This window comes from Delphinapterus leucas, chromosome 19, assembly GCF_059928025.1.
Source record: "Delphinapterus leucas isolate spDelLeu-1000000601 "Yukka" chromosome 19, BTC_Dleu_Yukka2, whole genome shotgun sequence".
Classification (NCBI taxonomy): Eukaryota; Metazoa; Chordata; class Mammalia; order Artiodactyla; family Monodontidae; genus Delphinapterus; species Delphinapterus leucas.
In genome coordinates, this window is record NC_143147.1 from 40,834,857 (window position 1) to 40,849,804 (window position 14,948).

General features: G+C 38.1%; 1 protein-coding gene across 1 annotated transcript in view; it reads right to left on the bottom strand.

Moving 5' to 3' along the window:
- The window catches only part of TRIM37 (tripartite motif containing 37), a 125,930-nt gene that overhangs the window by 60,564 nt on the left and 50,418 nt on the right, over positions 1-14,948 (bottom strand). The window contains 4 exon segments of the mRNA XM_089900941.1: positions 450-586; positions 1,980-2,198; positions 3,080-3,194; positions 6,202-6,381. Of these exon segments, the coding sequence (XP_089757067.1) occupies positions 450-586; positions 1,980-2,198; positions 3,080-3,194; positions 6,202-6,381 (651 nt within the window).

Sequence of the window (14,948 nt, forward strand, 5' to 3'; positions counted from 1 at the left end):
TTTGATAATGGTACTGAAATTACATAAGAGACATACTTGGTTTTAGAAGTACACAATGAGAAGTATATTCACTTAATCTCAAATGTCTCACAAAATAATTATATAGAGTGAGAGAAAAGAAACATAACAAAGCAAAATATTAAATTTGGGGAATTAATCTGGGCAAAGGAAATACGGGAATTCCCTGTTAATATTTTTGCAACTTTTCTTAAATATGAAATAATTGCAAAATTAAAGCTAAAGCAAAAACTAAAGCTCAGTTTGGAACCCAGAGATGACAGGGAGGAAATCGGTTCACTCTTCCCTTCAAGTTCCTTTATTTATATAAGATACTGTAGATCAAGAAAAAAAAATCCTTAATATCCACATTTTTAGGCCTAACTTAATTAATATGCTTCTAATAATTACCACTTAGATGATTTATAGTGGTAGTTAATGTGAACACTCACATGGTTTCTTCATCAATGTCATTTTCTTCCGTGTTACTTGTTGCTGTGGAACTGGCAGAAGAACTGCTGCCATCGAGATGATTTACTTCATCTTCACCAACAAGATCCAGATCCAGATCTCCATCTGAAAGCTCATGCTAGATTAAGGCAAAGAAAGAAGACTTCTATCTCAAATGTTTTCACTCAGCCCATGGCCCAAGCACCAGCACCAAAGAATAAGGTAATCATCAGAATTCTCCGCTCCTGTGCCTAGACTGCTGTGCCCTGTAGAGATAACTCACATAACCACACTACCTGGTACCACTAATAAGTTATTTCTGCCAATGTCAGTTGGGCCTTCAATATGACTGGAAATGCTTCATATAGTCCACATCAGCTTCCTCACAAAGTAACATTTCAAACCATCACTCCTCAAGACCTATCTAACCTCTATTATCCTCAACCTGATTATAAAACCCTGTCACCTATCTACACAGAAAAACATACTGGCTGTTAAGCATAAATGCCCACAACTTTCAGCTGCCCTACCTGCAAACTCCACCCTACCTTTAACTCATTCTATCAAAGGTTAACTGCTTCACCTGAGTGCTCCATTCCAACCTCTATTATCTCCTTAAATAAATGGTTTTGTTAATACCTGGACCTTATTTTCAATCTTTCTCCCCATTGGCTCCTTCATTATAACATATACCTGAAGCCTCAAAAAGAGCTTATCTCTCCTTCTGTCTCTCATCTTAAACAATAACAACCACTTCTTGAAATCTCATTCTAGTTGTAGTTTAGCTGGGACAAAACCTAGCTATCTCCCAAAACCTAAATCATCCTACATACATAGGCAATGATAAGGTACTTTAACTAGATTCAGTGAACGGAAAGCAGACACCTTTTTTTTTTTAAGATTTTTTTTCTAAATTTATTTATTTTTGGCTGCGTCGGGTCTTCACTGCTGGGCACAGGCTTTCCCTAGTTGTGGCGAGTGGGGTTTGCTCTTCGTTGTGGCATGTGGGCTTCTCATTGCGATCGCTCCTCCTGTTGCGGAGCACGGACTCTAGGCATGTGGGCTTCAGTAGTTGTGGCACATGGGCTCAGTAGTTGTGGCTCGCGGGCTCTAGAGCACAGGCTCAGTAGTTGCGGCACACGGGCTTAGTTGCTCCGTGGCATGTGGGATCTTCCTGGACCACAGCTCGAACCCGTGTCCCCTGCATCGGCTGGTGGATTCTCAACCACTGCGCCACCAGGGAAGCCCCAGGACACATTTTAAAAATCCACAACTTACATAGCTTCTAAAATGTACATCACAGTTTGTTTTGTAGAATGTACAGTTTTCTACAATAAATTTTTAGAACCTTGAAATAATTTTGATGCAACAACTTCTGACTTATTAACAGTTATAAAAGGGCATACACTAATAATGAAAATATAAGTGGACAAGATTTTCAGCACATTGATTCCCCCTATCATATGTTGGAAACCATGATATCATTTCTCTTTTCAAACACAAAATGAATCTAAAATAGGCCTAATTATTACATGATAATCTTCATTCTGAATCTTCTCCTCATCTTCTTCATCCTCCTTGGCCTCTCTTACAGAAGCTGTAGTAGGACCATCTTGGAGAAGCATGTCAGCACATGATCCAGACTTCTTAGCTCGTGTCTCAGGAGTGTCATCATTTTGGGGGCTAAGATGATTATCTGGTGGTGACAAATCTCTTGATTTCTGAGTTCGAGACAACTCAATAGTAAGTCTCTTTTAAAACAAAACAACACAAGCAGAGTCATAAGCAGTCCTCCACTCGTACAGTAAAATTATTTCAAGCAAAAAAAAAAAAACAAACCATATATCCAGATGTTCATAAAACCATTTCTTGCACCATCTATCTCATGTCTTCCTGACTTTTGCTTATGGAAAAATCTATGACAAAGAAAAACTGCCCAATTTATTTTCATCTTTCTTCTCATTTCTAGCCCAAGCTACACAATCAGCAAACCGCATAGTAAATACAGGCAGTTTAACTTAACATGAAAATTTTTGAAAATATTCATCTTTTCCTCTGTCATATATTAACCACTCTCAGCACTTCAAACTTCTCATCACATCCCCACATCCACTTGTAGAAAGGAACATCCCTTACATAATTTAGTTTACCATTGTAAAATAAAAGTTCATTAACTGATCCTCCCCAGCGCTCAGTTCAACAATAGTGAGACTTCAAGATAGGGCAACATTCAATTGTTCCATAGCTTATAATCCTCTAAATTCAAAACAGCATGGGAAAGAGAAATACCCAAGTCACTGAGAGAAACACAGAGTTTGCCTCAACTAGAGAAGCACTGCCCAATACAATTTTATGCAATGATGGAAATGTTCTACATCTGCAATTCCCAATACAAGCTAGCTACTATAAGGAACTGAATTTTTAATTTTAATTATGTCTACACAGCCACATGTGGCTAGTGGCTACTGAATTGGACAGTCCAGAATTAGAGGTTCAGAGGTAGTGAGAATAAAGAACAAGTGGATTTTTCTACAAAATTACAAACAGCAATAATATCCAAAATCTAATTACAAATGTAATACGCCGGTAAGACAATATGAAACACTAAAACCAAATATGTTTTTTTGCTTACCTCTTTAAGGTTATTTATTTGTTGGATATAGCTAGTCTGTGCAGCTTCCAATTGAGTAATATACCAATGCTGGTCCCGGCATTTTTGAAAGAAAGTTGGTGAACGAACCTGAAACCTTAAAAGAATAACTGCACGTGAAAAATAATCCAAACAGTAAAATATTATGAACCAAGCCTTAAATCTATAACTATAAATTCTAGAATTTTAAGTTTACTTGATTACATTATAAGGCCAAAATTCAGAACTCAGAGCTCCTGGTATCTGCCATTTATATACGTAGTTCACAAATTATAATGACATGGTTCTGAAAAGTCAGTTGTCTAAATTCAAACTGTATTTTTCTAAAGAAATAACATTACACATCACAGTTAAACTTCCAAACTCATCTACTAAAACATATTTACTATAATAATCTAGCTCAAATACAGTGTTGATCATAAGCTGGGAAGAAGAGGATCACACTATGCAGGAAGGAGACAGCTAATGCCTTCCTTCTCCTTTCTTGCCTAGGTCAGACCCTAGTAAAACAGACGAAGTTTGTTTCAGGCACTGCTCTTTGTCATGCCTTTTCTATCTCCCGTTCCCATATTTCCTACTCCACAGCAAAAAAAAAAAATCACGTAAAGGGTCAACTACCCAGGACTGCTTTACTGTCCCTCAAAGAATTACATGCTCTGAATAACCTACATTCCCAACCCCATCCAGATAGCAGTTTAAAATCAAAACTCTCCATATATCACAATATGGCATATTTCAGCTGGGGTTAGGAAAAAAACAAGTATCTCTATATTAAAGCATATAAATGGATACACGATAGAATCTTGATCTCTTCAGAGTTATCTGTACTTTAAAAAAACTAATACTTATTAAAGCAAAAAAAACCCATCCCTACCTTTGTTAGATAGCTGAACATGACTCCATTTACATTACTATGACTCCAATAAAGAGATGACTAAGGTCATAAAAAATGGCTGTTTTGGGCTTCCCTGGTGGTGCAGTGGTTGGCCGATGCAGGGGACGCAGGTTCGTGCCCCGGTCCGGGAGGATCCCACATGCCGCGGAGCGGCTGGGCCCGTGAGGCATGGCTGCTGGGCCTGCGCGTCCGGAGCCTGTGCTCCACAACGGGAGAGGCCACGGCAGTGAGAGGCCCGCGTACCGCAAAAAAAAAAAAAAAAAAAAAGGCTGTTTTGCAGGCTGGTAAAATTAGTACTGAATAGTTTTACAATCCTCTCTGGTTAAAGTGTGAAACAGGAACAAATTATTCATATTTCTTTTAGTGAATAATTTAAGAAAACCTAAAAGGTTATAAAATGATACTAAAATAATCCCCCAAAAGAGATGACAAAAACATGAATTTTTTTCTACACTCAAAATGCAATAATCTCTTTTTATACGTCCTTATTCTCCCAGAAAAGTTATGAAGAACACATAATAGTAAAGGGTGATATAACAGCAACTCATCCAGCACGCTCAAGGACAAAGAAATCAGAATAAGTGAAATTTAAAAGAGTACATTCAAATCTCTTTTAAGGAAAAGAGCTTTTAAAATTATTTGATGGAAACTTACTAAACTGTTAAACATTCTGAAACCACTCAGTTCAAAACATATTTGAATTTTTTTTTTTTAATTTTTAAATTTTTAAAATAAATTTATTTCTGGCTCCATCTGCATTGGGTCTTTGTTGCTGCATGCGGGCTTTCTCTAGTTGTGGTGAGCGGGGGCTACACTTCATTGTGGTGCGTGAGCTTCTCATTGTGGTGGCTTCTCTTGTTACAGAGCACGGGCTCTAGGCACGCGGGCTTCAGTAGTGGCTCGCAGGCTCTAGAGCGCAGGCTCAGTAGTTGTGGTGCATGGGCGTAGTTGCTCCACGGCATATGGGATCTTCCCAGACCAGGGATCAAACCGGTGTTCCCTGCATTAGCAGGCGGATTCTTAACCACTGTGCCACCAGGGAAGTCCCTGAATTTATTTATTTTTTAAAACTCAAGCTTGCATTTTGATCATCAAATTAAACCATGGTGCAATGATGCCCCAAAACTGAATTACAAGGGTTACCCCAATATTAAATAGGGCTGTAGCTTTATAGTCACTGTTTATGTTCTGTCCTTTCTTGCAAATAACACACCAACTACCATCACTTAGTTTATTTTCATCAATTTTCATCTCTATTCCCTTACTTTTAATTTGCTGTTATCTAGAAGAAACTGAAAATCTTTTTGTTAAATTAAGCTTTCAAAACCAGTCATCCAAACATAATACACAATGCCAAGTGGAAAAAAATAAGCACTTGAGGGCTTCCCTGGTGGCGCGGTGGTTGAGAGTCCGCCTGCCGATGCAGGGGACACGGGTTCATGCCCCAGTCCGGGAAGATCCCACATGCCACGGAGCGGCTAGGTCTGTGAGCCATGGCCGCTGAGCCTGCGCATCCGGAGCCTGTGCTCCGCAACGGGAGAGGCCACAACAGTGAGAGGCCCGTGTACCGCGAAAAAAAAAAGCACTTGATCCCACACTATTCTTGGATTTCCAAATGGTGAGGTTGCTAGAAGTTCAATAGATAAATGGGACATTACCACATTTACTGGAAGTAGTAGTTTATTTTTTTAAAAAACTTTATTTTTGGCTGCATTGTGTCTTCGTTGCTGCACACGGGCTTTCTCTAGTTGCGGTGAGTGGGGGCTACTCTTCGTTGTGGTGCGTGGGCTTCTCATTGCGGTGGCTTGTTGCGGAGCATGGTCTTCTAGGCACTCGGGCTTCAGTAGTTGTGGTGCATGGGCTCAGTAGTTGTGGCACATGGGCTTAGTTGCTCTGTGGCATGTGGGATCTTACCAGTCCAGGGCTCGATCCCGAGTCCCCTGCATTGGCAGGCGGATTCTTAACCACTGCGCCATCATGGAAGCCCCAGTAGTTTACTTTTTATGGAACTACTAACTAGATGTCAAACACATTTCTGACAAACTTATTCACTGACCACACAGGACTTCTGGAATTAAATGATTAAGAACATGGTAAGGTTAGAGTTAGAATGAATTTCGATATTCATCTTTGTTAAGTGAAAAGACTTTAAAATTCTGATGACATTATTCCCTGTGATAAAAGCCATGATATAAATGTTTCCTATTACCTTAAAATCACTGTATCATTTTGTCGATTCAAGTATCCTTCATTTGCAAGTAAGTCCAAACGGAAAAATCGATTATAACCCCAACATTCTCCAACTTCAAAGTCAGATGCAAATTCTCGAATGATATTTTTGGTAGGATCATTGCAGGACTGATGAACCATCTCTACACGGTATTCGTATCTAAAATTGAAAAGACTATTAATATAGAGTTAGTAAAGCAAGAATAAATGACATCAAAACATTAAGGTGACTAAGTACCTAAGAAGAAACTTATTGATATACACAGTTACATGTCTTTCAGAAAGGACTGTCACAACAGTAATATAAATGGGCTACCACAATATGATTGGCACTAGGTCCTTCTTCCCCTTTAAAAATGTTTACCAATATAGCAGGTATAAAATACCACCTCAAATAATGAATAAATTTTGTATAAAATAGTACTTTCAAAGTTACACATTTTAGCAACACTATGTACTTTTCTATATATTCATGACCTATGTTTCCTCACAATGTTCTGCCATTTTCTTTGAGGTAAATAAATAATAAATTTTGAATACTCTATTTTTCCAATTCAAGTTATCATAAATCAACTGTGTATTCAGCAATTCAAGCCTATAAAATTTTCTAATAGAAAATAAGTATAAATGGGAAAGCCAGTAAATTTAGATTTCCGTATCTTATATAGTATAAAACTCTCAAGTCTTCGAAGTCATTTTTAGTAAGAAAGTACTGCTATTGCAAGAAAGAGAAGTGAAAAAATAAAGATCATCAGAAGAAACATCCAACAGTAGCCATAAAGCTTCTTTTTTTAGCAGAGATAAACTTTTAAAAGAAAAACCCAATACCTCAGTCTGCTATTTCTACTTGCAAAGGCAAAAGAAAAAATTACAGCTCTTTATCTACAAATAAACGTGTACAGGCGACCCTTGAACAACCTAAGTTCGAATTGCAATGGTCCACTTAAATGTGAATTTTTTTTAAATAGTAAATATTATAGTACTACATAATCTGCAGTTGTTTGAATCCAAGGATGTAGAACCATGGATACAGAGGAACCCAGGATAGGGAGGGCCAATTGTAAGTGACATGCAGATTTTTGGCTGTGTGGAGGGTTGGCGCCCCTAAGCCCTGCGTTGTTCAAGGGTCAACCGTATTTAAGTACCGTCAAATGATTTTTATGTTAGTATCTCTCACAGTGCATTATACAGATTGATGGCACAAACTAATACAAAAGCTGTGATATTTTGTCTGCCTAATTATTATGGCAGTTGTAAGGCAAAGGGTGCCGTTAAATGTCCAGAAATAAACCCCAATATCAGTGTGCAATTGATTTTTGACAAGGGTTCTGACTCAATAGGGAAAAAAGTTTCTTCAACAAACAGTGCTGAGGGAATTCTCTGGTGGCCCAGTGGCTGGGACACTCTGCTTTCACTGAAGTGAAATGTTCAATCCCTAGTCAAGCAACTGGGATCCCACCAAAACAAAATAAATCAAAACAACAACAAAGGGCTTCTCTGGTGGCGCAGTGGTTGAGAGTCCGCCTGCCGATGCAGGGGACGCGAGTTCGTGTCACGGTCCGGTAAGATCCCACATGCCGCGGAGCGGCTGGGCCCGTGAGCCATGGCCGCTGAGCCTGCGCGTCCGGAGCCTGTGCTCCGCAATGCGAGAGGCCACAACAGTGAGAGGCCCGCATGCAAAAAAAAAAAAAAAACAACAACAACAACAAAAAACCCAAATGGTGCTGAGAAAATCTGATTGCTACGTGCAAATTTCACATACAAATTTCATATGTATATTTCATATACAACTTTCTAATTTCATATACAAAAATTAACTCAAAATGGATCAATGACCTAAATGTAAGGGCTAAAACTATAAAACTCTTAGAAGAAAACACAGGGGTAAATATTCATGAATTCGAATTTGGCAATGGATTCGTAGATTTGACTCCAATAGTATGAACAAGTAAAGAAAAAAATAGGTAATTTGGACTTCGCAAAAATTTAAAATTTTTGTGTATCAGAGGACATTATCAAGGAAGCAAAAATACAACCCACAGAATGGGAGAAAGTTTTCAAATCATATGTCTGATAAGGGTTTAGTATACAAAATGCAGAGAGAATTCTCAGAACTCAACAATTAAAAGACAAGCAACCTAATTTAAAAATGGAAAATAGACTTGAATTTCAGACATTTCTCCAAAGAAGATATACAAATGGCCAAAAAAACAAATGAAAAGATGTTCAATTTCACTGGTCATTAAGGAAATGCAAGTCAAAACCACAATGAGATACCACTCCATATTCACTAGGATGGCTATAAAATGTAATCTTAAAATGGTAGGAACAGAGAATGGTGCAGCCACTGTGGAGAACAGTTTGGTAATTTCTCAAAACGTTAAAAACACAGAATTAACATATGCCCATATAGAAACTCATACATGAATATTTATAGCAGGATTATTCGTAATAGCCAAAAGATGGAAGCAACCCATATGTCAATCAATAGATGAATTGATAAACAAATTGAGGTCTATACATACAATGGAATATTGTTAAGCCAATATAAAGGAATGAAGTTTTGATATATGCTTCAACATTTGGTGAACCCTGAAAACACTATGCTAAGTAAACAGAAGCCAAACATAAACGATCCCAAATTGTATGAACTTCTATATGAAATATCCAGAATAGGCAAATACACAGAGAAGAGTAGTTGTCTAGGATTGGGGGAAGGAAGGGATGGGTACGAGGTGTTCTAGGATGATGAAAACATTCTGAAACTAGAGAAAGGTGGTGACTGTACAACACTGGAAATGCACTAAGTTCCACTGAATTGTGTATTTTTTATTTATTTATTTTTGGCTGCGTTGGGTCTTCATTGCGTGCAGGCTTTTCTCTAGTTGAGGTGAGCGGGGACTACTCTTCATTGCGGTGCGTGGGCTTCTCATTGTGGTGGCTTCTCTTGTTGCAGAGCAAGGGCTCCAGGCGCACGGGCTTTAGTAGTTGTGGCGCACGGGCTTAGTTGCTCCGTGGCATGTGGGATCTTCCCGGACCAGGGCTCGAACCCGCGTCCCCTGCGTTGGCAGGCGGATTCTTAACCACTGTGCCACCAGGAAGTCCTTAAACTGTGTATTTTTAAATGGTTAATTACATATTATATGAATCTCACCTCAAAAAAATTTTTACTTTTATTTTAAAAATGAGTAGTAAAAAAATTCAAAATTCAGAGAAACAACCAAGAATATTGAAAATCTAAGGAGAAAGACATTAATGCAGATGGTTAAATACATCCAGGATCAAGACAGGTAAAAATTTTAAATCAATATAGAACACTTTTTTAAAAATCAGTTTTTTGTATGAAAAAGCATACAATGTTTGAAAAAAGATCATTGTTTCATCTGCATTAGTTCTTTAAAATCATGACAGAGATATACCTATGTTTCTATTAAATACAGCAATTAATCCAAGTTAAATTATTTATAGAGCATCTCAACCCTAATCTTAGATAAAACTAAAACCTCAAATTTGAATATTTCAACTTAAATTCCCTTCTTTTATCAAACTGAAAGTCTGAATGAATTTAACAATTATTAACTTAAAATTTTAGTCTCATTAATATTACTCCCCAAGGGAAAGTTCTACTCTTTGCTTAAGCAACTCAAAGAAATTTCCTTCTCTAAAACAAAAGTCAGGTTAGTAAATACTGTTAAGAGTCAATTCAAGGATGTCACTCATGCACAAATTTCCTCAGAAAGCCTACATAGGTGTATTATAACACACACAGTGAGAAAGATATTTAAGTATAATGAAATTATGAAAGTACTTCTGCAGAGTCCCAAGTGTTATTAAAATCTACTAGATAATACAATGATTTACATTTTTATTTCATACTTTGACCGTAAAACTACCTCACTGTTAAACTCTCAATTTCATAATTGAATGACGTTTCAGTAATTAATAAGAAAGCATTCAAGACTCTTCTCTAGGCTTGCCAAAGTGTTAAGAGAATTAACAGGTAATAAGGGAATTCCCTGGCAGTCCAGTGGTTAGGACTCTGCGCTTTCACTGCCGAGGGTGCAGGTTCAATCCCTAGTCAGGGAACTAATATCCCACAAGCTGCATGGCATGGCCAGAAAAAAAAAAAAAAAAGAGGATAAGATGTCTGTTTTTATCCAAATAGAACATTCTTATTAAGGTATTCAGATAATATCTAACAAATACACAAATTCTAATCTCTTTCAACCTTAGTATCCTGAATGATAATATTTCATTACCACTGATAATGTTATTACTGCTTATAAGACAATGTAAACTTTAAGTTCCTGAAGTATATATGTCAACAATAAAAGTACCCAAGATGAAACCTGTACCAAAAACAATAGAAATGTCAAAAAATCTACATACCAGTAAGAGAAGGAGAATCTTCCCAAGACAAGAAACAGGTACAGACACATCTTGTTTTATTGTTTTTGCTTTATTGTACTTCACAGATACTACATTTTTACACATTGAAGGTTTGTGGCAACCTTACATCAAACAAGTCTATTGGCTCCACTTTTCCAACAGCATTTGGTCACTTCATGTCTGTGTCATTTTGGTAATTCTCACAATATTTCAAACTTTCACATTATTATTGTTACATCTGTTGTCATGATCTGTGACCAGTGACCTTCGATGGAATTGTTTTGGAACGCCACAAACCACATCCATATAAGATGACAAACTTAACTGATCAATGTTACGTGTGTTCTGATTGCTTCACCTATCAGCCATCTGTCCCTCCTCCCCGCCCATCTCCTTCCCTCTTCTTGGGCCTTTCTATTCCCTGAGACACAACAATATTGAAATTAGGCCAATTAATAACCCTACAATGGCCTCTAAGTGTTCAAGTGAAAGAAAAAGGTCACATTTCTTACTTTAAATTAAAAGCTAGAAATCATTAAGGCTAGTGAGGAAGACATGTTGAAAGCCAAGACAGGCCGAAAGCTAGGCCTCTTGTGCCGAACAGTTAGCCAAGTTGTGAATGAAAAGGAAAAATTCTTAAAAGCAAATTAAAAAGTGCTACTCCAGTGAAAACATGATTAAGAAAGCTAAACAGTTATTGCTGACATGAAGAAAGTTTTAGTGGTCTAGATAGAAGACCAAACCAGCTACAACACTCCCTTAAGCCAAAAGCTTAGTCCACAGTAAGGCCCTAACTCTCAATTCTACGAAGGCTGAGAGAGGCAAGGAAGCAGTAGAAGAAACGTCTGAAGCTAGCAGAGGTGGTTCATAAGGTTGAAGGAAAGAAACTGTCTCCATAACATAGAAGTGCTGATACAGAAGCTGCAGCAAGTTATCCAGGAGAAGTAAATGCCTGGATCTGAAGCGTCCAAGGGCAGGTTGACTCTCTTGTCAGGAGCTAATGTAAGCTGGTGACTTAAAAGTTGAAGCTAATGCTCATTTACCATTCTGAAAATCCTAAGGCCCTTAAGAATTATGTTAAATTTACTCTGCCTGTGCTCTATAAAGAGAACAACAAAGCCTGATGACAGCCCATCTCTTTACATATGGTTAACTGAATATTTTAAACCCACTTGAGATTTACCGCTCTGGAAAGAAAGATTTTTTGCAAAATATTACTGCTCATTGACAATGCACCTAGTCACCCAAGCGCTCTGATGGAGACGTACAAGGTTAACGCTGTTTTCATGCCTGCTAACGCACATCCATTCTGCAGCCCACAGATCAAGGAGTAATTCTGACTTTCAAGTCTTAGTATTTAAGAAATATATTTCGTAAGGCAACAGCTGCCGTAGACAGTGATTGCTCTGATGGATCTGGGCAAAGTAAATTGAAAACCTGCTGCAAAGTATTCACCATTCTAGATGCCGTTAGGATCATTAATGATTTGTGGGAAGAGGTCAAAATAGCAACATTAAGGAGACTTTGAAAGAACTTGATTCCAAACCTCACAGATGACTTTGAGTAGTTCAAGAATTCAGTGGAGGAAGTAACTGCAGATATTGTAAAAATAGCAAGAGAATGAGAATCAGAAGTAGAGCCTGAAGATGTGACTGAATTGCTACAATCTCATGATAAAACTTTAATGGATGAGGAGTTCCTTTTTATGGATAAGCAAAACAAACAAACAAACAAAACAACAGGGTTTCTTGAGATGGAATCTACTTCCAGGTGAAGATGCTGTAAAGATTGTTGAAATGACAGCAAAGGATTTAGAATATTACATCAACTTAGCTGATAAAGCAGAGTCAGGGTTTGAGAGGATTGAATCCAAATCTGAAAGAAGTTCTACTGTGGGTAAAATACTATCAAACGGCATTGCATGCTACAGAGAAATCATTCACGAAAGGACGAGTCAATCAATGCAGCAAACTTTACTGTTGTCTTGTTTAAAGAAATTGCTACACCCACCCCAGACTTCAGCAACAACCACCCTGATCAGTCAGCAGCCATCAAACACTGAGGCAAGACCCTCTACCAGCAAAAAGATTATGACTCAGTGGTGGTTAGCATTTTAGAGTAATGAAGTATTTTTAAATTAAGGTATGTACATTTTTTTTCAGACATAGTTAGTGCACACTTAATAGACTGTAGTATAGTTTAAACATAACTTTTATATGCACCAAAAAAGCAAAATATTCATGTAACTTGCTTTATTGTGGTGGTCTGGAACCAAACCTGCAATATCTTGAAGTATGCCTATATATAGGAAATAAATTAATCAAGAGACAAGAAGAGAACCAAGATTAATGGTAGCAACGGGGTTATGAACAAAATCCTATAATCACTAAACTTTTTATAATTCTGCCTAAGATCAACCACCTTCTCAATCACAAGGGCTGATTTCAGGAAATAAAACAGAGCTCGGTGGTTAAGAACAAAGAATACAGAGAAAGAAAAAAACGTTAAAAAGACTGTACCTTAACAATGCTGAACTCGAGTGAATAACTTAGCTATGATATTTCCACCTGTGAAATGGGAGTGATAAATAGCATTTAACAGCTCACGAGGTGGTAGTAAAGCAAAATGAGTTATACAAGGCACAGTGCATAGCACAGAGTATATATTCAGCAGAGGTGAGGTGTTATAATAACAATACAGGTAAGTCCACTGTTTCAGATCACACAGGAGATTTGGAACAGAGCTATGACTAAAACATACTTACAACTCAGAGGCCAGAATCCTTTCCATATTACTAGCATTATTCGTAGTTTGACTCACCAGTCATGGCAAGAATATTCTGCACTAAGGTTAGTCTATGTCAGAAGTTGTGTCACTGGGGGTCAGTTCCCATGATCCTTTCAGTGATCCAAAAAGTCAAAACTATCTTCATGATAACGCTAAGATGTTATTTGCCTTTTTCGCAGTGTTTGACGTTTGCACTAACGGTGCAAAAGCAACGGTAGTTAAAATGTACCAGTAATCATTATATTCACTGCTACACACTTTCAGATGGGAAAAAAAATTTTCAATGTCTCTCAAGAATGTCTTTGGGCTTCCCTGGTGGCGCAGTGGTTGAGAGTCCGCCTGCCGATGCAGGGGACACGTGTTCGTGCCCCGGTCCGGGAGGATCCCACATGCCGCGGAGTGGCTGGGCCCGTGAGCCATGGCCGCTGAGCCTGCACTCCGCAACGGGAGAGGCCACAACAGTGAGAGGCCCGCATACCACAAAAAAAAAAAAAAAAGAATCCGCCTGCCAATGCAGGGGACACAGGTTCGAGCCCTGGTCCGGGAAGATCTCACATGCCGTGCAGCAACTAAGCCCATGCCCCGCAACTACTGAGCCTGCGCTCTAGAGCCCGTGAGCCACAACTACTGAACCCGTGTGCCACAACTACTGAAACTCGCACGCCTAGAGCCCGTGCTCCGCAACAAGAGAAGCCACCACAACGAGAAGCCCACGCACCTCAACAAAGAGCAGCCCTGCTCGCCGCAACTAGAGAAAGCCCATGCGCGGCAATGAAGACCCAACATAGCCAAAAATAAATAAATAAAATAAATAAAGTTTTTTAGAAAAAGAATGTCTTTGAAGAAGTAGTAAAAATGATAGATGTTATTAAACCTCAATGCTTGGTGTCGCAAATGGGAAATATACATAAAGTACTTATGCTGCATTGTGATATGCAATGGTTGCCTTGGAAAAATCACTTTGTTCAGCTGAGTTCCAAGATCATCAGTCACTTTTTTTGTGAAACCTCAAATTCAGAGAACTGACAAACAATGGTTATTTGGTTGTGGATACCCAGCAGACATTTTCTGTGCCAAAACAACTAAGGAAAAGAACTGTCAATGTTTGTTGCCAATGATAAAACACACTTTCAAGTGAAAAAACATAATCCTGGAAAATTTGTATGTACCACATGAGCTTAAAAGCTTTCCAATACTTCAAGACTTTCGTTGTGAAAACGGTGATATCCATGAATGTGACTGATACTGCATAATGAAATGTGTCAACACTACTAAGTTGTTATTTTCCAAATGATTATTCCATGTTGTTACAAAATCACACATGAGTAAAAGATCCATGCAAAGTATAAGACAGGCCAATGACATTTTACCAATGGGTAAAACAGCTTTAATGAAGTGTAACTGAAATGTATAATTTGATAAGTTTCACACATTTATATATACCCATAAAAGCATCCCCATTATGACAATCAAGATACTAAACATATCCATCATCCCCAAAGTTTCCTCTGCCTTTTGTAATTCTTCCCTCTTACCTTCTCCCTCCACCTT